Genomic DNA, 25,110 nt, shown 5'->3' on the forward strand with positions numbered 1-25,110 from the left:
TATTCTTATATGAGAAATATGTACAATCATTAAATCGGAGATGTTAAAGGTTTATCTTAACCAAAAGTTTAAGCTTATACTCTATCACACCCCCTTATATGAGTGTCCGTTGGGCTTAAAGTGTGGATGACTGGATGCAGCATGAGCCCTCCACATACCCTATGCGAAAAATGAGGGGTGGATGAGATTTGAACTAGCTAGGGGCATGCAAAAAAAAAACCCATAACCGTTTACCGTAACCATTAACCAGTATAACCATCTCATTTTATAGGTCAATTAACCGTACCGTTAAAAATAAACAGTTACGGTTAACCGAACCGTTAAATATAGAGGTTAACGGTTACGATCACGATTACACTTTTAAGTAAACGGTTAATCGATGGTTAACCATTAAAATAAAAATATATATTTTAATATATTTTTTTAAGGAAAAAGAGAGTATAATTAAATAAGTTAACCCTAAAATAATCTTTATTGATTTATAATCAACTAATTGGAGCTTATTCTTATTTATATCAAAAATTTTATCAGAGTTAAAACTCGGGGAAAAAGTATTGATTTATAATTTGTTTATCGGTTAGCGGTTAACTGGTAACCGTACCGCTAAGAAATGGTTAACCGCTGCGGTTAACCGTTCCTTAATAACGGTACGGTACGATTCGTGTTTTTAAGTAACCGATTTAACGGTTAATTGTACCGTTAAGCCTTAATGATACGGTTAACCTAATGTGAACATCCCTAATTTGAACTAGTGACCTTTGCGTCACGTTGGCTCTGATACTATATTGAAATACCAACTCAACCTAAAATTTAAGCTAATGGTTGAGACTCAAAAATATGTTTTATACTCTATAAGGAGAGATGCAAATTAGATAGTTTAGTGTACATGTACAAAATCACTTGATATGAGCAAGAGATGTAATGTTGTAACTAGGGTGTTCAATGGACTGGACTGGACTGGAGACCGAATAATTAAATTTCAAGAATCAAAGAATGAACATGTTGACCTAAACCAGACCAAGAACCTGTCCAAAACCTAGACCGAGTCAATTTGAACCAAATTCAAATATTTTTTTGGAAAATTTCAAAAATTTAATGACATTAATTATGAAAAACTCAAAAAAAAAAATGTTAGAGAAAAAATAATTTAAAGGATTTCGAGCTTGATTGAAGACTAGAAAAATTAATTTTTCAACCCAAAAAGTACATTGTTTAATTCGGTCCGATTTGGTCTAGTGTCAATGCGGCCCATTTTCGTGGTTCGGACCGGTTTTTAAACCTCCTAGTGCTAACCAATAATTTTACAACTTCTTGTAGAGAAATAATATGTTATCTCTAAAAATAACTAGGAATATATATGTATATCAAAATTGAGTTGTATTTTTAAATCTACCTATTTACTGTTCTGTTCACCTTATTTCCACTTATTTTAGGGTTAATAAATTTAGATAAGATAAGTTCAGGAAAAAGTTCAGATAAGTTGTGACAAGGGTTGTTTGTCAAAAAAAAAAAAAAAAGTTGTGACAAGGGTTAATCAGGGCTTCCCAAGTTTAATTTATAACTAAAATAAGTTCTAATAAGGGTTAATAAGATCAGATAAGTTCAAATAAGTAAAAATTAGGTGAATAAAACACACCCTTATTAAGAGAAAAAGATGGCGACGTACAATAATGACTCACACAAGGATCAATTGTTATATTCTTTTATAACAATATGGTAATTATGAGCATAAACTTACCCAAAATTAGTTGAATTAGAATAATTAGATCAAGATCTAATCCTTTTCATGCCTGTTGTGGTCGATGATGCACAAGTTAACAAATGAAATTGTGAAAAATACAACTTATAAATTGATAATCAAGCAATACATACAAAAAAAAAAAAATTGATAAGTTTGATGATTTATGTTAATAATATAGGTAAAAATAATACAAAACTGATATTTTAAACATATATAACTGTATAAGCGAGTGTAAAATTTTTTTTGATGATTGATATTTTTTTCTTCTTAATTAAGACTAGTGACAAATTTTAAGAAAAATAATTTTAAAATATATGATTGTGAAAAATTTGTATGTGCACGAATATTTGTGGAGAAAAAATGATTTTGTAATAGTTTTTTACATTTGAGAAAATTGTTTTCATAATCTACAAAGCAATTAAAGAAAACTTTTTTAAAATTAAATTTTCACAACTAGCCAATAAATATGTTGGTTGCATATAATCACCAATTTCAATTGCAGCCCACAATTGCAATTCTACGTGACAGGTTAGTTGCCAACTTGCTAAAAGGTCATTTTTCGTCAGTTTATGAAACCTTTAAAAAAAAATGGAACCTTAATATAATTTTTTGAATAAATTTTAAGAGCAAATTATATTATCAATGACTCGAATTATAAGCAGATAATTGACTAAGCATTGTGCTAAATTAATCACTAAATTGAAAATATGCACTATTTATGTACATTTATATCCATATAAATTAATCTAAAATAATTTCCCTCAAAAAAAATTTAAAATAATAATAGTATTTCAGATAAGTGCGAAGAAAATATGAACAAGTGTGCATCGTATTCTAATCCCAACGGTAATCTAAAACATAATAACTATTTAGCAAGCTATTATGTATTTATTTAATATATTTTTTTGAAACATGTATTTATTTAATATGGTGAGGCAAGATTGTCAAAATAAAATTTTATCAAATAAAAAACCCATTTTTATTCATTAACACTAAGATGAAGTTAGAATTGCATCCAAATTTGTATGGTTAAAAAAGAGAAAGGTTGTTTATATGGCTATTTATAGTTCTCTATATAATGTTGTAATTACTTTTGTATGATTTTGTTATCATATGCAAGATTTACCCACTTGTTTTATTTAAACAACCCCAAAGTGTTCAAGTTCTCCATCTTGGTTGCATGACACTTTACATGGGTGATGTGTGTCCCGTACGTGTTTGACACGTATTTATTGGACCGTGTTCTTGACTTCTTGTTAGACACATGTAAAATATGAAGTATTTAATTTAAAATACATAACCTAATAACTATATTACGTGTCGATCGATGTATTTGATGTTTATTTTAATTTTAATATTTCTATTTTTACTTATTTTATCTAACAATATGAGGTTTTTTGTTAGCTTTTGCCTATTTAGTACTCGTGTGGACTATGGAGTAAGGATAGTATAAAGTGGATGGAATAATACAAATTGTCTCATTGCTCACAAATTTGTCTTTTCTTACGCTCCGTAGTCCGTACACTACTAAATACAACATTAGATGTGTATTACGTAATAATTAGTGGGTGTTGAATTGTTGATTGCTACTCCCACCTACAAAATCCATCAAACGCAAGCAACAATTCGGGGTGCGTATGTATGACATTATTGTAAATGTAGTGACGTAGGGTGGCTATAATCGTTTTTTTGCCAAAAGATGAAGTTTATACTTCCTCCGTTTTTTTAACACCGTTTGACTTTTACACTATTCACACACTATACTTTAACTCGCTTTTGTGATTCATATATACAATAAAATATAATTATGTGGAATCTTGTTTGAATAGTCTACATGTATATTTTATTAATATCAACTTTTTATAATTTTACAATGTTCATAGTTAAAATTATTAAGCGTTAAAAACATGCGTGATAATAATAAGGTGTCAACTAAAAAAACAGAGGAAAACAACGAAAGTATTATGTTAAGTTCTTTTTTTTTTTTTTGAAACAATATTATTTTCAGTTTTACTTTAGTTTAACTTAGTTTATGTTAATCCAATTTGGACAATTTTTTTTTATTTTTTTTATTTTTAATTTTTAGTTCAGTTCAATTCAGCTTAAAAGAACTTCCTCCTGTTCAGGTAAAAATAAGTTTAGTATAGTAAAAATAAGTTATGTTCAGTAAAAATAATTTTAGTTCAGTAAAAATAAGTTCAGTTCAGTAAAATTTAGTTTTCTTAAAGAAGAATTATAATATAAAATCAGTAAAGATAATTTCAGTTCAGCAAAAATAGTTACAATTTAGTAAAATTAATTTAAGTTCAGTAGTAATACGTTAAGTTCAACAAATATAATTTTGTTTCAGTAAAAATAATTCAGATCAGCAAAAAATAAGGTGAAATGAACGGGGCCTTAATCTAGTGACAATCTGACAAAAATCGATATTGTTGTATATACATATGAGTAGTACATAAGTCAATAGGCCAGAGGTGGAAATTTATCTTTCTGCCCTTTTTATTTGAAGTATGTAATTTGAAACCCTCTCATAACTCTTTTTTAAGACATCCAAATTTTTTTGTTTTTGCCTAAAAATAATTATACAATTCTAATAAAACACTGAATAGTCATTGTCTCTCTTTTATGCAAAGAAACAAAAAGTTTTAATGGTGAAAAGTTATAGAATATTTCTATAATTAGAAGGACCAGCAAATTAATTCATGAGCTAAAAATCATAGAAAATGTCATGCAATTTGGTATGTGTTGGCAAAACAAATTCCTAATTTAGCCACCAAAAAAATATCATTGGCATACAAAACCAAAAAAGAAAGTTACATATGTGTGTGCTTTCCTTTCCTTTTTTTTTTTTCAATTTTTTTTAAGGAAAGGGAAAGATTAACACAAGCTTAAAAAGGGTAAAGCAGCACATTATTATTGGATACTTATTATTTTTTTTATTTATCCTATATATTACTCCGTACTACATAATTATTGAATATTCACAAACTCTTAATAACACCCGGTTTACACTAAATTAGTGTAAATCGGGCTGGGCAACTTCATCACCGAGAAAAATGATTTTGAGGAGAGAGAAAATGATTTAACAGCGAGGTGGTCGTCAATGGAGAGATGATCGAGGATTATGAAGAGGAGTTCTTCGTTGAGGAGGTCGAAGAGGTTGTTGTTGTTCTCATGCTTCATCGATTTCGCCATTGAAGGATTGAAGGGGAGAGAAAATGGAGGAAAGTAGAGGAAGAAGTACTGTAGTTGCTAATTGTAGAAGAAAAATGGTTGAATTTTGAGGAAAGTGAATACTCCTATGATGGAGGATAATTGTATTGAATTGTATTGTTGGGAAGAAGGTGGTAAGGGCAGACTATAATTGATTTCGCCAATAAAGGAGAGAGAAAATGGAGGAAAATACTTGCTAATTGTAGAAGAAAAGGATAACTTTTTGATTTTGATACTCTGTTTTTGTGGAAAAAAAAGATCACTTTTGTGAAAAAAGGGGTCACTTTGTGTAAAAAAAAGGGTAACTTTTGTGAAAATATAGGTCACTTTTATATAAAAAAAAATGGGTCACTTTTGTGAAAAAAAGGGTAACTTTTGTAAAAAAAAAAGGGTCGCTTTTATAAAAAAAAAGGGTCACTTTTCGTAAAATGTTCGATGTACAATAAAATTATTGTAAACCGGGTGCATGCAAAAGGTTTTGTTGAATAATGATAGAATGATAGGTGGGTAAAGGAGGGAAGAAGAGCCTAATAAATTGTGAAATCTTTTTGACTTTTGTATTAAGACTGGTAGCTCTTCAATCTTCATCCAAAACATAAGAAAAACAAGGAAACATGAAATAAGATAAATTTGTTTAGTGTTTTATTAAACTCCTTTACAAAAAAGATATAGTAAAAAAATTACTTCCTATATTTTTTTGATTAACAAAAGTCAAACTTAACTTAAGTTTTATCAATAACTAGGTTAGATCCCGTGCCATGCACGGTAATTTCAATATTTATCATTAGTTTAATACAATTATTTTACTATAAAAAAAAATATTTAATTGCAAAAATAGGATGAAAGTTATGTAATTACAATTTTGTTTTTTAATCTTTAAAGAAAACAGAGGAAGAAATGCATGCAAGACTAATAAAAATAACTATGGATTACATTACAAAGTTATAGATAATATTACATTATTGTATTACACGACTTTGTTCCCGTCATAAAATAAATAAATATATAAATCTTTGTTGAATGTGTAAAAATGAATATACTTGCCAAATAGAAAAGAAATATTATTGTAAAGTAAGTATTAAATTAAATACTTCTCTAAGAAGCTTTGGCCAAAAAAAAAAAAAAAAAAAAAAAAAGGCCTTTTGGAGGGAAAAATTTTAACCAGGTTATGACAAGTGTCATTTCTGGTTTCGCCTTTAGTATAGGTATATTGATAATTTCAGTTGTGAAATAAGTCAACTAAAATTAATTAAGTCTATCACTGATGAAGTTAAGCCATTTAAGAAAAGCACAACCACATCATATGTAGACATTAACCATCATCGCGACACATAGCCTTGAAGCTCGAATGGATAGTGTGGGCGCCAACCACAAATTAAATAATAAAGGATACATATGCATTTGCACCATGCTCATTATGCACCTACAGAACACAATTACATGTATAAATTTGGCTTTTATGACATAATATTTTGTGATATATTATTTAATTTAAAATAATATAGCATGTCCATGTTTTTTTTACTATAATGTTATTAATGTCATGTTCTTTTATAACTATGCACTTGTGTGTATTTTTTTTTTTTTTTTTTTTTTTTGCTAGCAAGCTAAGTGTTTGAGAGGTTCGGTGCACACTGAACATCATGCAAGCACATATGCTCGATATCAATATATTGAGTGCTGCCAACGCACATGTGAATCGAGGAAAGGGGGAGAAAAAAGGGTTCGACAAGTGAATAGTGAGAAACCTTCACATGTATTTTTGGGTGAGAGTTGTGTAAACTTTTGAATGTGATCAGAGAAGTGTTTATTAAATCAACATCGAATGGAAATATACAAACTTTTTTTTTTTTTTTTTTTTTTTTGAAAATTCACGGAAACATTTTACTTCTAATTAATTCTACTATGTGTATTTTTTGTAAAATTAGCTACTTATTACTTTAATTAAACTTTTTCATACACTTTTGAATTTTGATCATTTTCAAAATTTCTCTAAAACACTTAATGATTATTTAATCAATTACAAGTCATAACCACATGAAGTATTTCAAATTTCCATGTACATTAATAATCTATCCTTGGAGAAAAAAAAAAAAGAATGAACCCTGAGGCATAGCATAACCAACATAAAATAAAGCACATGTCATAGAATGATACAACACACGACACTGTTGTTTATGTAATTTTATATAAGACGCATTAACGATCTTATGAGAAAAGCACAATCCAACTCAAATGAACATTTAATAAAAAAAAAACCAAATAAGTTAATCATGCCTAGACCACCCATATAAATTTGTAACACGACACGACCTATGACTTGTGAGAGTGGTGGATCGTGCCTAACCAACCTTAAAACACTAACAAAGTGTTGACGATGCCATCATCTTATAGATATTTTGGATTATCCAATAGTGCCCCCCGTTATTTGTTAGCTAAGAAGGTGAATTGACACACCAAATGGTGAGTAACATAATAATGATAAACAAGAGTTTTGTTGTCTCAAATAGTCTTCGCATTCAAGTAAAGTTTGTTGAAGTTGCGCACATTGAGTGACTCAGTTGCCAACCTTCCCATCCTCAAAATCATCTTTCAACCCCCAAAAGTTAAAATTATAAATCCTAAACTAAAGAGTAAACAAAGTTGGGAAAACCCAAACAAATTAAATTAATTACTCCATTTTCCACTTCTTCAAAGAAGTGGGGATTCAATTCAAAGTTTCTAGAGAGAGAAAGTTGCAAAATAATACAAGTAAAAAAAAAAAAAAAAAGTTAAAACAAAAATTCTGAAAGTTTTTTCTCATGAGAAAAAAGCATAAACTGTACAGGAAAGTTGAGGTGGGCTAAGAAAGAAAAAGAGAGACAAAAAACAGCTCATCTACCCCTTTTCTCTTGTTACCCACCTTTCTAATTTCATTTGTTTTTCTGAATTTTTGAAGAAATTTTAGTAAAGGTACCAAAATTATCTTAATTAAAGCTTTAATTTTTGTGGGTTTTGTTTAATTTTGATTAGTTTATACTTAAAAAGCTGATCTTTTGTTTGTTTTTAGGTGATTTTAATGTCATTTATGTACAACCCAATTGGTAAAGGTGAGAGCTTTACTGGGGATCAGTGATGGGGTTTCATTATAATCCTTATTTAAGCTTAAAAATTTAGTGGAATTTGATTAATTTTAATTAATTATGATTAATTTCACTTAAAAGCTGAATATTTTTCAGTTCTGTACTACCCATTTTTTAGTAAAGCTGAGAAATTTCATGGGGATCAGTAATGGTGAATAATCGCAGCTTTTTTGTTTTTCTTAGTGCCTGAAATTTTAATTAATTTATATTTTTGGTCATACACAATTTTTTTGTTAAATACTGATTTAATTTCTGCCATTTTCTCTGTTTCAGATGTGCATATCCAGAGCTCAGCAAATAAACATTGGTATGTAATTTCAGAATTTTCTGTCAGAGTTATATAAAACCTGAAGTATTAATTTTTTTAATTTTGTATATACCGTAGAAATTATAATATATTAATTGGGTGTTGGGATTTTGTATCTGGGTGTTTGAATTTTGTGTTTGGCAAGGGAATAATTAAGTGATAGAAACAATATAATTTTGTTTTTTCTTAGGCACTTAATTTCAGATAGAATTTTTGTTTTTGTTTTTCTATTCCTTTTTTTGGCGGCTGTTCTTTCTTATTACTTGTAAACTTGTAATTCAATTTCATATTTGACTGAGATTCTTGTAAGATTGCTCAAACTTTCATGTTTGGCACCCGTTAGTTATAATTTGTTAGTACTGGAATCTGAGCTTGTAGAACATTGGAGATAATTCTGAAAAAGTTGCGGAGATTATAGACGATTCTGACAAATTGATTGCGAAATTGATTGTCGAATACATGATTTTTAAGTGATTATGTTGTTTTGGAGTTTGAGTGGACCAGTAAGAGATAGGGGGTGGATCCAAGAGGGTTGTGGTTCATAATTTCTATAAAGTATTCTATGATTTTGGCCTATTTTGAGGTTTCTGATTGCTGTTTCAAAATCGGGTTTTCAGTAACATAGGTGTATGATTTAAGTGTAAGTTTATGATTAAGTAAATTTTATGAGTCTGAGTAATGTAGATGTATGATTCTTTATTTAGGTAAATAAGGGCTTTTAACTGTTATATTAATGTCTACTGATCTTTGCATCTGGAAACTTTGGAGTAAAGATTAGAAGATCTATGTGATTTTATGTCTATATATATCATACATTAATGGTTCTGATATCTGACTGACATTCATTTCCTTCTGTTCTGCAGCAAGTAAAATATAGTAATGTTAGCAAAATGGGGAAGAAAGGAAGCTGGTTTTCAGCAATTAAGAGGGTCTTTGCACATAGCTCTAAGGAGAAAGTAGCTGATGTAAGTGAACTTCTTTCAGATTTCGTTATTCATTGTTTTTTTTTTTTTTTTTTTTTCAGATTCAAAACTTTTAAATCAGACAACCTCTGCATTTTACTTCGGAAAAAAGGGATGTCGTATTTACTCATATATCAGCTGTAATTAGGAGATCAGCATGGAGTTCAAATTATGTGTGTAATAATTACATTAAACTTATCTGACTTGATACTTGTTATTTGGTTATGTGAAACCGATAGGGAACAGAGAAGAAAACCTCGAAAGAGAAGAAAAAGAAAGGGGCTGGGAAGCTAAAGCATGGAGATGGCCATTCGTTCTTGCCTTTTGTCAGAGAGCCAAGCAGCATTGAGAAAATACTTGGGGAGATTGAAAGGGAGCACCAAGTTACAAATTATGAGCCTCCAACTCCACCTGAGCCACCAAAGGCAGAACCTCCTCGTGTAACTCCTCCGCCCGTGAGAACTGCTATTCCACCTGTTAGAACTTCTATCCCACCGATTAGAACTGCTACTCCTCCAAGAGCACCTACTCCACCAAGGGCTGCCTCCCCTCCAAGGGAAGCTGTTCAACGGAGTCCACCTTCAAGTGATGCCACACAGCCAACTCCCCCAAGAGAGACCTCCCCTCCAGCTCAAAGGGTAGATTCTCCACAAGCTACAACCCCTGTAAATGCTGTGACTCCTGCTAGGATTCCCTCCTCAAGGTTTGTTCATCAGCGGAGGCCAGAGCCGACGTTAAGGGAACAACATGCTTGTGCTACTAAGATTCAAGCAGCTTATAGAGGCTATATTGTAAGTTATCTGAAGTTCTGAACTATTCTGAATTTGTTTGGTTTTAGTTTACTTATTCTAAATATAATGGTATACACTTATCTACAAGTAGTTAATGCAAACTGTGTCATAGATCAGGTCGTTGGACCACATGATCATTGGTCTGTTTATTGCATTGATCAGGGATAAAAGGCTGATGTTTCCTGTTTAAATATGCAATCTCTTCAAAATTTGCTAATTGTCTATTAGCTTCTTAAGTTTTGCTCGTGTGAGTGGACTGTTGATTTTGAGTCTTTGGTTCTCTAGATGATCTTTTTAGGTGTAACCTGTGTCAGGATTTTCAAAATTTTCAATTAGGTAGCATTTTCTACCTGGAAACATTTAAAATCAGATCCCTAACACGAAGAGCCTGACGCTGAAAGAGCCTAAAGCAACTGTTGTAAAATGACTTACCATTAGCAGGAAGACAGAGGAGACTTGTACAATTATGGGTTTAGCTTATCATGTTTTCCATTTTGTCAATATGTAAGCAAATGGAAACTCTTGGATTACATTTTCAGCTGAAAGCAATTAATCTTGCCTATGTAGTAACTGGAAATAATGTAGTAACTGGAAGTAATGGAGTAATTGTTCTGTATATCCTGAAGCATGTTCTTGGTGAAATTATAATCTCAAGTCTGATTTTCTATGTCACATTGACCGAATATCTCTGTTGTGTTCCAGGCTAGGAGAAGCTTTAGGGCTATAAGAGGTCTGGTGAGGCTGCAAGGAGTAATGAAAGGGCATAATGTGAAGAGGCAAACATCAAATGCGTTGAAATGCATGCAGATGTTGGTCCGTGTGCAAAATCAGATACAGTCACGTAGGATCCAGATGTTAGAGAATCAGGTGTTACAACGCCAGATGAATAAAAATGATCAAGACTACGAAAGCAGCTTTGGCAAATGGATGGTAAGTCTAATCTTTGTATCTATGAAGTATGTCTTTGAACTTGTTGATATGTCAAACCGTGACCTCAAGACTAAATTTCTTTATTTATTTGATTTTTTTTTTTTTTTTTTTTTTTTTTTTGGGGGGGGGGGGGGGGGGTTTGCAGTCTGAGAACCAGGATCAATGGGATGACAGCACACTGACTAAAGAAGAGCTAGAAGCAAGAATGAAGAGGAAGTATGATGCAATTGTTAAGAGAGAAAGAGCAATGGCGTATGCATACTCCCATCAGGTACTATCTCTCTTCCGCTTATATCATAATATGTGTTATCCACTTATCCTGGCCTATTCTCAGCATGTGCCAAAACTCCAAGAGGCTTGTATGCATAAAAAATCATTGTGTCCTATATTAATCTCCCTAGCTAGTAACACCCTTTTCAAGAGCAAGCCTTCATAGCAAGCAATGCCGAAAAGTGAGCAGGAAAGGCAGATGAATGGAGACCTACTGAATTAGATAGCAAGATGATTATTTTGGGACAGGATTTCTGTTTTGTTTATAATGACTCCACTTTTTAATCTCTGAGGGCCCCTTAATTTAACTGTACTTTGTGCAGTTCCAGCGTCTTATTCGTCTTGTCAAAATAATAACTATGCATATTATGATTTTCCTGAAATGAGAAGCAAAGGGTGATGGGTTATCTTTACATTTACATATAGTTAGGTAGGTTAGTCCATCCAAAAGTAGGTATTAGATGTACCATTTCTGTTAAAAAACTATGAATATGTTTTATTAGGTCATCAGATTACATTTACTTCATATAATTTTAATTCTAGAATGATGAGGGAAAAAAGTTAAACATCATTTTCTATTCACCACTTTTGTTTGCTGGTATAAGAACAATGGTCAGAGACCTTGTGCAATAGCCGCAGTCTAACATTAGTAAAGCATATGATTCTTCCATAATCTTGACTATTCTTTTTTTCGTATCTCTGTTAGTTGTTGAAATCAACTCCAAGAACGGGAAATGGAGCTTTAGCCGATTTCCGATCAGGAGGGTATCCCTACTGGTGGAACTGGTTGGAACAACGCCAAGTACCGCCATTGACACCGACAAATCCTTCACGAAGCCCAGCAATTAAGAACTTTTTCGCAACTCCTTCTAGATCACCTAGGGACTTCAAGGCTAGCCCCGTTCCCCAGTCGAGCAACCTTGGACAACATAGTGGTCTTGGGTTTGATAATATGGATGCTTCAACTCCAAGATCCACCAGGTCATCTGTAGCCCCAAGATCACGACAGGCAAAAACCCCTCCCAGTAGATTCCAGCAGAAATTTTCTAGAGGGAGTGCAGCAACTTCACCCTTCAACGGACGTGCATTTAAAGATGATGACAGCCTCATGAGCTGTCCGCCTTTCTCTGTTCCACGTTACATGGCCCCAACGGCTTCTGCTAATGCAAAATTAAAAGGTAGTCCTGTCCCAGATAGCCCAAGCAGTATCACCACTGATGAGCCTAAAAGGCGGATGTCATTTCCTTTTACTCAAGGTGGCGGATCTTTCAAGTGGAACAAAGGCAAGGAACCGAGTTCACCAAGCGTGCTAGGGAAGAACCAGTCAGTGCAATCTGTAGGAAACTTGAGTGTTGATTCTACAGTTTCTATGCCTGCAGCTGTAGGAAGAAAGCCATTTAACCGATTTGCATGATTATTTGTTATATTTTCCCCCCCTTATTCCTCGCTCTTTTTATTTAAATTTCTTCTCTCTTGCCATTGGGTTTTATGTTTCATTTCCCTCCTATGTACTTGTGTTGTGTGTGTTTATATTTTAACCGAGTTTACAATTGCTGATGTATACTAATAAAGACGACAATGTAGGATGTGATTGCTTGTAATTACTTTTCATTGTAAAAGGGCCGGATTCTTGAACAGCGAGTTGCACATTTTTAATTACAGAACTATTGTTTGAGATGTACTAATTTTTATCTATCTTCTGCTTAAATTGCTCTATTTATCTATCAGAATTTTAGTCTGTTGATAAAGAAGCAAGTTCGCGCAAATTAATTACAAGACCATAACAAGTTCAGCAACAAAAGAATTAAGAGCTCAAAGCTTGACTTCTCTATCATAAACCCAACTAAAAGGCATGAAGGGAGCTTGTTTTGCTCTTCCTTGAGACCTCTCTGCAATGATTCTAAATCTTTGGGGTAAACCACATACAAATTCCTGAGCTTTTCGTCCTTCAGGCGAAAGGCCGGTGAGCTTCTCAACTTCCCAATAGTTCACCAAATGCTCCATAACATCAGCATAATCTCTGGCAGAGTAAACTCCAAGCCGAGCAGCAACAGCAGCAAAATGATCAAACAAATTGTAATCGCGACCATCATACATGAGATGGGCCGGCATAGAGATCTTCTTCCTCATCATATCAGAAAAAGCGAGGATGGTTGTATCAGGGTCTATTTCAAACAGTTTCTGCACTATTTTGCTGTAAGCATTTTCGTGGCGTTTTTCATCTGCAGCAATAAGGCCACAAATTTGTGCTAGCTTCAGATCACCATGTTGTTTGGCTAGTCTTGCAGCATTGCCGTGTGAAATGAATGTTGCCCTTTCTTGAAATGACGTGTATACGTAACCTAAATACGGATTGTTTTCAGTTCTTGGGTCCTGCAATAAAATGTACAGAATACATGAAAACATGAAGTCAATCAAACATTAATGTTTAACAAGCTAAGCTATAAGATTGAACTCTCTTACCATTCCCGAGCCAATCAAGTACTGAATTGTTTTCTCGATAGCTCTCATATCAACGCGGCCAGAGAGATAGAGATACCTGTTAAGAAGATCACCATGTCTATTTTCTTCAGCAGTCCAAGCTCTAGTCCAAGTATCCCATGAAGTCGGACTAGCCCCGGTTTCATCTCTTACTCCATCAAAAGTATTAAGCATAGTTTGGTAAGTAGGAAGTGCTTCTTCAGTAATCATATGTCCTACCAAAACAACAAAGTAATCATCTGGAACCTCCTTGGCTCTCTCCTGCAGCTCTTTGATTTGATCGTAAAAGCCGTCTGAAGTTGGTTCAGGAAGAAAATCTTGGGGCTGCCAGCATTTATCTACTGGCTTCAGATACACCAAAATGTTATCTTCTGCCCAGCTTTCCATGGACTTGAAAATCTCAATCTTTTCGGGTGCCATGGAATTGGTTACAAGTACTTGGTTACTACCCATTTCGTGTCTAGGGCTGCAAGGTTTCTTCAGACTTTCAGCTCCTCTATAACATAAAGATGTAACAATATAACACACAACATATATATATATATGACTCGTAGGGTTGTTCATCGGTCCAAGACCGGACCGACTTGGACCAGACTGAAAATTAGAATTTAAAAAATCGAAGACCGGACCGATAATTGTTGAACCCTACACCCAAGACTAGGGAAATCTACCTACACCCGTCATCCATACTCTCCCGCATCCCGCCCCCAAGTAACCCAACGAACTGCTACATGCCCCAACTCCCCAACCCACATAAAATTTAAAAGTAAAAATACATTCACAATCAGATTACCATCCCATTTTCTCTCTCTCTTTCATTTCTTCTCTTACAGGCTAAACTCATAGATTTCATTCAGTTTTTTTTTTTTTTTTACAAATTTTTCGATCAGTTGAAGTGTATCAATGGGAAGCAATTGCAGCAAATTAAATTTTTGATGTGTAATTAGATAATAATATGTTTCCTCAAAAAAAAAAAAAAAAAAAAAAGATAATAATATTGTTGGACAAAAAATGAAAACAAAGTTCAATTGCCGCAATTTTCTGATTATTTTATTAGTTTCGTATTACTGTAGAAAAGTAAATTTAGTTCATAGTAGTGAAAGTTCTTTTTTAGGAATGTTCATTTTCAATTTGAAAAATGTTCATTAGGTAGTACATCACATGTTAATTAATGATTAATATAAATATTCATTTGTATATTAGTACATGCTCATTCACATATTTTTGTTATTTTTTTTATAGTTTAAAATGGAAAATTCCTTTTATGAATGTTCATTTGTATATAGGTAGATGTTCAATCACATAATAGTATATGGTCATTTACACATCAACATACGCTTATTAAATTTTGATAAATGTTTATATTTTTGTCATCTTCTTCAATTATTTTCTAAAGATTCAATAGGAAGTTTTAGTAAGAGTTTGTGATTTCTTATAGTTTTTATGAAAGTGATTTTTTTTTTTTTTTTTTTTACAATTACAATTAAATTATATTGAGTTGTGGTGTGCTCTTTTTCATATAATTAAATTGTACACCTAAAAATAAAAAAAAATTGAGTACAATTGTCTAGATTTTGATAAGTAAATGGCCAATTACTGCTAAATATTCATTATCGTTTAGACTAAAATGTTCATTTATAAATTGATATATGTTTTGGTCACTCATCTTAATAGATGTACATTCTCATTTAGTTAGATCTTCATTTCGATATTAATATATATTCATTCACATATTATTATTAAATAAATATTCAAATTTTAATATATATGTTCATTCATATTTTAAAATATGTTCATCCACATATTGAAATATATTCACTTGGATTATTGTTCACTTTCACATTAAAAAAAAAAAAAAAATCCATTTCAATAAGTTTGAACATCAACATATTAATTCATGTATATATGTCATGTTCATCGATCATTATCTGTCACGGTCATTTTCAAACTCATATGTTGATTTATATATGTTCATTTCCATATTAAATTACTTCGATCGTGTTGATTGTTATAGTAATTCATGTTCATTTTGTTACAAAAAACAAATTGGACAAACTATATACAATTATATTAAAATGATCACATTTATTATCACATCATTACTAGTTCATTGAAATCTCAACACTATATCATCTCATTAATTACATACGGAGTATATGTTCATTACCATATCACTAAATGTTCATTAACAATACAATAACATAAAAGGTACGTCTAACTATAACATTCTCCTTAACTAACCCTTTTTATTAATAAAATTTATCGTAAATCATACATCCAAAGAAGGTCATATCAAATACTTTGATACTTAGGGGAAAAAATGTTCCAAAATCAAATTCGTCAACAAAAAATATGTTCAATTTTGTATTGATAGTTGCTCATTTTCATTTTGATACATAAGTAAAGATAAAATAGTGGTTAGGAAAAATGAGGATTTTCACAGAAAAGAAACCAAGAGTGATCATGCATCAAATTTATTGAACTAGTAAAAGGAACATGACTAGCAAATAGTTCCTTGCACCTTGAACGATATTTCCTCGAGCGGTAGGAATATCTTGAATGTTCATGTACAAATTGTTATATGTTCATTTATAAAATTTATATACCATTATATATATTTATTTTTTAAAAAAAAGTTATTTACTCCTTGGTAAAACCACAAACTTCGTCAGCAATGGAGATTTGATTGAGCTTCACTCTTTATTATTTTCTCTCCTTCTAAATCCACTCAAACTAACCCACTCAAACCTTTACATTTTACCCCTCAAACTAACCCACTCAAATTCTGCCACAACAAGTAGTCAACAGCCATCGTTTCTCGCTGCCGCTGCCGCCGCCGCCACAACAACCACCATAATCTCGCCATCACTGCTGCCATAACAACAACAACAACATTGCAATATGTTTGTAATTGATTCGATTAGGCTAGCAATTTACTTATTGAGTTGATTGCCTATGAGTTAGGATCATCAATTACTATATTAAGATATAAGATATTATTGTGAAGCGAAAAATAGCGGGACGTGCAGATGTGAAGTGTGTCGTTTTGATGGGGTGTAGGGACTTTTGCCTACCCATGGGTTTAGGTAAAATTTTGTACCGGACCAATTAAGCTGGAACCGAAACCGGACCGGATAAAAAAATGGTCCAAAACCCTGACTAAACCTCTTTGGACCCTTTTTTTTTTTTTTTTTTTTTTTTTTTTTTTTTTTTTTTAATTTTTTAAATCTAATTTTAAAAAAATATTTTTATGAAAATCTCAAAAAAAAAAAAAAAAAGGAAAAACATTATTATAACGTCTTTTTATGTGTGAATAGTACAAAAAAGGTCATACAATTAGATATTTCTAAGCATATTAAGGAAAATCTTAATCATTATTTAAGATTTTATCCATAACTTTAAGTAAAAAAATTAGTCCGGTCCAAGACTTGTTTTTAAAGGGTCTTGGATGGACCTGTAGACACCTTATTGTGTCTCCCCAAAAACCAAACCAGGTGATGAATATCTTTCACATCTTTGCTTAACGAGTTCGGTAAAAAGTTGAAGAGTCTCATGAAGTTTTCTTAAGTCTTGACCATGTTCCTAACCTTTCTCAAAATAATGTTTTAATCTAAAATCATTAATTTCGTACTCTTAAACTCAAAATCATACATCCCGTGCCCAATTTATAAAAACACCCAAATCAGAGTATTTTGGTCCATTATATCAGTCCAATCATTGTTTAGTTAAACAGGGTTGAAAACAACTTTTAATTTCCAATGATATATTATAAACCCAAATTCGACTGAAAATGAATAAGTTAGGGTCAAAATACTAAACCAAGCCCAAATTAAACCAAGCCTAGGAGGTCCACCTCACCTACGATCCAATTAATGATTATAATGAGGGTCCAAAAATTTTGGTCTTAATCCTAAATCAGTTAGAAACTTCTAGAAGCCTCTAAAAGGTTCTAATCTATCCTTTCCGAAAAGATAATGGTTTGTTCAAATTTACTGAATTGAGCTGAACTAATTGAACTGAACTGAGATGAAATGAATATCTTATGAGAGAAGGAAATTAGGAGCTGAACTGATTGGAGTCGAGCTGAACTGAACTTAACTGAAAATAAGCTGACGTAAACAACCTTAAATATCAAAGAGTTGGAGATTGAATAAAACTTCTCATATGTTAGTCCTTATCCTGTTCAAATTCAAATACGTTCGGATATATTTCACAATTATAATTCCATTAAAAATCAAACTCCACAACTTGAACATCTTTTAAAATCATCGCGCAACACCAAAACTGGTGCGCCATGTCAGTAATGTCGCAGCGCTCGACAGAAGCCAACACGGCGTGTCAGAAAGAGTTTTATTTTATTCCAAATTCTGATATTTTCTGATCGTTTTGACTCTCTCTTTTCCCTAAAAATAGAGGTCATTTTAACCATTTTCAAATCAGCTAGAACCATCAATCATAAGCCACAATTAGCTACAACCATCTAGCTCTAATCATCATCTTTATCAAATATCTATACCTTAGCCTAAACACATCCTTGATATTCTCCTAAATTATTCACAATACCTCTTTCGCAAGGTTCGAATACTCCGAGCCATACTCGACCTTGTCTTCGACTTCGACGGAAAAGGTTGATAGTTTTAAGGGTTTGGTCCCAAATCTATATTTCAATTCATATTTGATTTATATATTCACTTTATTGATTTAACTTTATTGAAGTTTACTAGCGTGTGTATGAGTTTAATTACTAACGTGTGTACTGTTTTAATAGCAAGAAAGTTAATGCATCAAAGCAAGTAATTTAATTACTTGATTATTCATGATTTATTGGTATTGCTTAATCAATCATGTCCCTTTTTGCAGGTTTAAAGGGAGTTTGTACTTGAAATTACACCTAAGAAGATAATTAATAATTTTCTTTTAATTCAAGTGAGGCACCAATATTAGATCTGGTTGTGCATTAATAATCAACCAACGTAGATTAAACAGTTTTCAGGCTAATATGATGTATGTATGTTGATCAAAAAGCGCGCATGAATATCAAAAGAATTAAGTAGAGGCTTATTTAGGGCGAGTTTGGCTCCTATCGTACCATTATCCTCGAATATTCAGTCATGGTTTCGGACAACTAACTATGGAGTTAGCAATCTCTGTAATTGTGAATGGTGTGTAACCTTCGTCATACCCGTGAACGGTTTACAAGTTCCTAAAACTTGTTGGCGACTCTTTTTATCTAGATTCTTTTCCTTGGAGCGCCGCCAATACTTAAAAACGTGACCCACATGTAGGGCGCGAGTTAAAATTCCCTACAGGACCGAATCGGAACAAAGACCAGATTGATGTCCGGTCCGATAAGGTCTAGCCCATTTCTTCGGTCAGGACCGATTTTTGAACACCAACTAAATGTAATTTTACATTCACAATCGGAGGTTAGTTATTGCCCATGATAGATGCACAAAAACTCCTTTTGGGTTCAACTGTTAAAAAACCTAATTAACTCAACCAAAATCTGCTGTTGACCTAGGTCCACCTCACCTACCATCCAATTAATGATTAATGAGGGTCCAAAAATTTAGTCTTAATCCTAAATCAGTTAGAAACTTCTAGAGCATGTTAGACTTGAAATGTGGTTTATATACTTTCTGTGTTCCACTTATGAGATAAGGGTTCGAATTTAATTAGGGGGTTGAGTGGTGAAAGGGGAAGCTTGTAAGCTTGGCATTTGGTACAATGGTTCCTAAGATAAGAGGGGCATAGGGCAACTTAGCAGGATTTGTGTACCATAAAAAATTACTCTATAATACTCTCTCCGTCCTTTAATTAAAAGCTTATTTGGATTTTTTCACATAAATTAATAACTAATGATTGAGTGCACATATGTGCATAAGAGAGATACTCCCTTTGTCCCAGAATACATGAGATGTTAGACTTTTTTTTTTTTTTTTTTTTACTATTTATGTACTCTCACCGTCCCATAATATAGTTCTTGTTTTCCTATTTTGGAGTGCCTAAATATTGTTCATGTTTCTATTTGAATTATATGTGAAGACAATTATATATAAGCCTCACTTTTTTTTTTTTTTTTTTTAACTTTTTATTCATTCTATTTTCTACATTACTCTTGAATTTTACACTTGTCTTGTACTTTTCTCCATTTCTCTCTATAACTTTTGTATATAATTGTACTTTTTACTTTTATTTATGTAATTTATCTACTTTCTCCTCGTATTTTTTTAAATATTGTGAATAAAAAACACAAACAGGAATTATATTATGGGACGGAGGGAGTATCAGTTTTGACCATAATTTTTTACTAACATTATAAAAACATATTTTATTATAAAATATATCATATCGTTAGATAAATATTAATATAAAGTTTCATAATACGGAGTATAATTTAAAAAATAATTTTTTATTAATATTTAATTATATAAAAATACAGTCAAACTAGTGCATTAGCATATGTGTGTAATCTTGACTGTGTCATGTATTCTGGCAGAGGGAGTATATAGAGATAGTATAAATGGCTGGGAATTACCGAAGAGGGGGAGAGTGAAAGTGTTGGAAATTGATGTCAAAAGTCATTATTAATACATAGTACAAAAGAAAAAAAAAAAAAAAAAAGGATGTCAATTCATAAAAAAGAAGGTAATAATTTACACAAATTCTTATATGCGTGTGTCAGCCACCATGGGGTTACTTTATTAGTGTTATAAGGGTTACTTGATCGGTGTTACAGGGGGTTACTAGATTAGTGTTATTAGGGTTATTTAGTCGGTGGTAATGGGATACTCAATCGGTGTTAAGGAGTTACTCAATTAATATTACAAGGGATACTTAGTCTGTATTATGAAGTTATTTTGTTCTTTACAAGCGGTCACACGATGTGGCTAATCGCACACAAAACGAGCTCTTATTAAAAATACAACATTTAAATATATATAGGCTTTTAATTTGAGCACCCCAAAAATGAATACATGCTTTTATACAAATAGCGTAAAAGTTAATGTGTTGCATTTAAAAGATAATAGAGGAACCATTTTGTGGAGGAGAGAAAACTCACTTAGATGAGGAATAGTTGAAAGTAAGGTTCATGCAAACCTTGGGAGCTTTAACACTGAGAGTGCTCAATTGAGGTAGAGGGTGATAACTAATAAGAGCCATCGTTGTTTGCTTTCCTTTGACAATCCAAATCTATTACCCAAGTAATCAATAACAATACATGTTAAGGTTCAACGAACTGCATTAAAGCATGTAATTCAGTAATTGGATCAAAAGTCGTTGATCTAAATAAAATATCATCTATTCTTTTAAAAAAACAAGTTGTCATGTACTGTTAACATGAACCCACATCATTTTCCATGCATTCAATAATATTGATTATTTTTTAATAATACAATCTTTGGGTTGTTTACTTTAAACATGACAAAATCAGATATTCGGTGGAATTTGAGATTAGGAAAGGGGAGGGGTCGAGGGGATGAGTTTTTGGTGGTGGAGATGGGGAAAGGCCGAAAGGGAGAATATCCCCTCCCCTTCTCCCATCTTTTTTTTTTTAAAAAACAAATATCCAATTTGTCTTGTTTAAAAAAAAAACCCTCTAAAGGTTGTTTTATTAAAAAATAATCAAAAGGTTGTATTAATAAAAAGAATAGGCCAAAAATTGTATTATTTTTGGCAATTTTTCCTAATCTATTCTTATTAATTTGTATTGTAATAGTGTATAGACACCTAAACTAGTGAATAACCCGAGCATTATTGTCCCAGGTTGTTACTTTTATAGTTGAGCAACGGTTAATTTTAAAGGAAAAATTGGCCGCAACAACACCAACTATATATGATAAAGGTGTGTGTAGTAACACAACCTTTTAAGGGTGTGGTCTACAACGCAAACTATGTAATTGGGTGCACATATAAATTAGCATAAATGACACTAATGAACTAAGGTTCAATGGAAAAAAGTGGAATCTTTATTATTTTATATAATTGTTTATATATTAAACTTATATGATTTTCCATCATACGTGACTAAATTAGCCGTACCTTCTATTTATTTTTTCATTTAAGCATTTCTTAACCTCCACCATTATTTTAAGCGGATTCCTTCAAAAAAAATTGTGCTATTATTTTCCTTTATTCGCTTCTCCAATTACTTTTTCTTAATATTGATCTCACATGATTGACTTAATTTCCTTTCCCTTTCCACTTAGTTAAATGTTAAATTGATAAATAAAAAAAATTAATACCTTTATTCTACAAGATTTTAGGATTCATAGATAACTTTATTAATTATACCAAACCCCTCAAATGATTTTAAATACTTAATTTAAAAATAATTTTTGAATTGGATTTTAGGATATGTCAAATTGATTTTCTTGTTTTTGATGTACAACACTTAATTGTGGAGGTTAAGAGAGAATAATTTAAAGGAGAAAAATTAATTATAACCGAAGAGGAAACTAAGTCAATCATCACATGAGATGTAAAAAAAGGTAATTGAAGAAACAAATGATAGAAAATAATGGCGAAATCTTTTTAAAATAATTCAATTTAATGGTTACTTAATTACATGAGTTGGAAAATGGAAAATTAAGTAGAATGGAATTAATCAAAAATATTTTTAAACAAAAATAAAAATATTTAAGATTTCACTTTCAGAAGAAAGCTAAATTTTACCAATGTCATTTATGTTGTTATGTGCACCCAAGTGCATAGTTTGTGATGTTGAGTGCACTCTTGAAAGATTGTGTTGCTATACGCACCTTTGTCATAGTTGGTGTTGTTGCGGCCAATTTTTCCTATTTTTAAAGACATTAATAGTTTGCATGTGAATTCGAAGCTTTTGTAGTATAGTATTGATTTGTGTGCAATATTAGATCATTTTTCATAATTAGCCTAAAGGGTAATAAAGCAACAACGTTTCTTCTAAGAGATTGAGTGTTCGAAACTCTTCATCCCTATATTCCTTGTGGTTTTTAAGACTACGACGATTAGAGATTTTACATAAAGCTTACCTTATACGCAGTTACGTATTGCAATAGATAGTTTTATGCATAAGGGATGTCAGTGGGGCGAGTCATGTATGAGACCTGTCCCATCCCCGCCCGTCTCGATTGGGTGGGTGGTGGGGCGGGGATGGGGATGAAAACCATACCCACCATGGGTGATGGGGCAGGGTGGATTTTAGATTGTACCCCCCCCCCCCAACCGCCCCACTTCGAATCCACCCCATTTCCACCCTATCCCATAATTGTGAAGAATAGTCATTCTCGAACAATCATTTGTATTTTCATCGCTCTCTCGAGAAATGAAGAAAGACTTGTTCTTTCCCAATTTAGGAAGAAAGAAATCACCGATTGGTTCTTAACAAATGATCCGGAAAGCATGGCAGTTTTGGGCATTGCTTGGGCCGAGTCTTTTATGGCCGCTACATAGATATAGAACTCACTGACCCCGTTCCCAATCCGAAATGTGGACTAAAAGTTATACATTTGTATAATTTTAAAAGCAAAATTATATACTTTTATACTATTTTATTAAAAAAATATGTAAAATAGTAAATATAATACTTTGTAATACACTTATATTAAAACAAAAAGGTATGTAATATTGACGTTTTTTTTTTAAAAAAAAAGAAAAATAAAAAAATTGTAATGCTATGATCCAGACCCAGTTAATAACTGATATCAACAAATGTATGTTAATATCACCAATTTTTCTCTCTCCTCCCCTCACATGACCATCTTTTCTTTCTCTCTCCTCCATTCCCATGGCCATTATTTCCTTCTCTCTCCTCCATTCCCATACCCAAGGTCGACGACATATGCGGATCTAAAGCGGCTGGTCGGCCTATAAAACAACACCCTAGTAGCAATTTATGAAAATTGGGGCCATACAAACCCTTTAGGAAAAGGGATTTGCTCGTACAAGTGGTGTCGCGGCGGTCGAATGTTGGTGCTTGGTCGACTCGTGGTGCTGGAGAGTGTGCGGTGGTTGACTGGTGAAGACGTGTGATGGTCAACTGGGGTCGATTGGTGAAGGTAAAGGCCGTGTGGTGGTCGGCTGGGGTCGATTGGTGAAGGTAAAAGACATGCGATGGTCGGCTAGTGAAGGTAAAGGTGGTGTTGTAAGTGGTAGTAGAGGTTGCACGGTGGTGATAGAGGAGAGAGAAAGGGGGTGTGGTTGCTAAAATTACAAAATTACTCTTGGTGTGGTAGCTAAATTTACAAAATTAGTCTTGATATTAACAAGTTTTGTTAATATCTGATATCAACTTGTATTTCCTCATATTAATTATGTAGGATTTTGTATATGTGTAGTGGAGATTAGGTGGGTACGGTCTTGGATGAGGATTAGGTGGAGGTGAAGATCCAAGTAGGGGTGGGGATGGTTTTGGAATTGTACCCGCAAGGGTAGGGATGAAGGTGAATTTTAGATCCATCGCGAAGATGGGGATGAGGATGGGGATGGGGATGAGGAAGCCAACATCCGCCCCGACTCGCCACATTGACATCCCTACTTATGTACATGATAGTAATTTGAAGGTAATTCATATGTGAAAAAGAATATGTTTTATCATATTAATCGATCTTAATTATCTTTTTTGAATATTTACTCGTATGAAACATCTATCATATATCAACTACTGCACTTGTTCTTTTTTTACCCAAGTTTGTTTCATTTTATACGTTTTTTTTTCAATGCAAAACTTTAACCATCAATAATCTGTAATTCTTAAGAAGTAAATAAAATTTTAAAAAGTTATATAATATGATTCCTAGATGAATATGTTATTCCATACATATAATTTACAGAAGACCACAAAAGCCAAAAAGGTTAATAAATAGTGTCAAAATCAAAACAGGTCAAGTAAAAAAGAACGGAAAACGCTAAGTGGTTAGTAATGACTAATGAGGATGGAAAAGCAAATTATAATGTACTAATATGTAGAAATATTTTTAGATCTAGCAAAGGTTTTTTTTTTTTTTTTTTTTTTTTTTTTTTTTTTTTTTTTGAGGAAAGCTAGCAAATGAACAATTTAAACTAAAAGTTTATTAGGAATATTAATTAGATTATATAATTCTATATAATGTAAGTAGTGAAGAATACATATATATACCTGGCAGGTTGGCAGTGAGAACTAATTTGGAATTGTGTAACGACGGAACTCTAAAAAACTGAAAGATATTAGAGGAGTGGCGTTGCCTCGTCTTTGTTTGCTTTTCTAATTTATGCTTGTTTTGGTTTTGATTTTGATTTTGATTTTGATTTTTTTTTTTTTTCCCTTAAAAAA

General features: G+C 32.3%; 2 protein-coding genes across 4 annotated transcripts; one reads left to right on the forward strand and one right to left on the reverse strand.

Moving 5' to 3' along the window:
* Nucleotides 1–7,466: 7,466 nt before the first annotated feature.
* LOC145631878 (protein IQ-DOMAIN 13-like) lies at nt 7,467–13,011 on the forward strand. Of its 2 annotated transcripts, XM_081684098.1 has the most exons (8): nt 7,467–7,906; nt 8,004–8,043; nt 8,350–8,383; nt 9,247–9,348; nt 9,585–10,136; nt 10,839–11,066; nt 11,212–11,337; nt 12,043–13,011. In XM_081684098.1, the coding sequence occupies exons 4-8, from the start codon at nt 9,274–9,276 to the stop codon at nt 12,748–12,750; spliced, it is 1,689 nt and encodes a 562-aa protein (XP_081540224.1). In that variant the 5' UTR covers nt 7,467–7,906; nt 8,004–8,043; nt 8,350–8,383; nt 9,247–9,273; the 3' UTR covers nt 12,751–13,011. The 2 variants fall into 2 exon arrangements, with proteins under 2 accessions (XP_081540224.1, XP_081540225.1); XM_081684099.1 differs by lacking the exon at nt 8,004–8,043.
* Nucleotides 12,945–21,006, reverse strand: LOC145631879 (stearoyl-[acyl-carrier-protein] 9-desaturase, chloroplastic-like). 2 transcript variants are annotated; one of them, XM_081684100.1, is made up of 3 exons: nt 20,881–21,006; nt 13,800–14,313; nt 12,945–13,709 (listed from the first exon to the last, which is right to left on the reverse strand). In XM_081684100.1, the coding sequence occupies exons 1-3, from the start codon at nt 20,979–20,981 to the stop codon at nt 13,149–13,151; spliced, it is 1,176 nt and encodes a 391-aa protein (XP_081540226.1). In that variant the 5' UTR covers nt 20,982–21,006; the 3' UTR covers nt 12,945–13,148. The 2 variants fall into 2 exon arrangements, with proteins under 2 accessions (XP_081540226.1, XP_081540227.1); XM_081684101.1 differs by having other exon boundaries at nt 12,946–13,709; nt 13,800–14,283; nt 20,881–20,981.
* Nucleotides 21,007–25,110: the final 4,104 nt, after the last annotated feature.

This window comes from Chenopodium album, chromosome 5, assembly GCF_948465745.1.
Source record: "Chenopodium album chromosome 5, dcCheAlbu1.1, whole genome shotgun sequence".
Lineage (NCBI taxonomy): Eukaryota > Viridiplantae > Streptophyta > Magnoliopsida > Caryophyllales > Amaranthaceae > Chenopodium > Chenopodium album.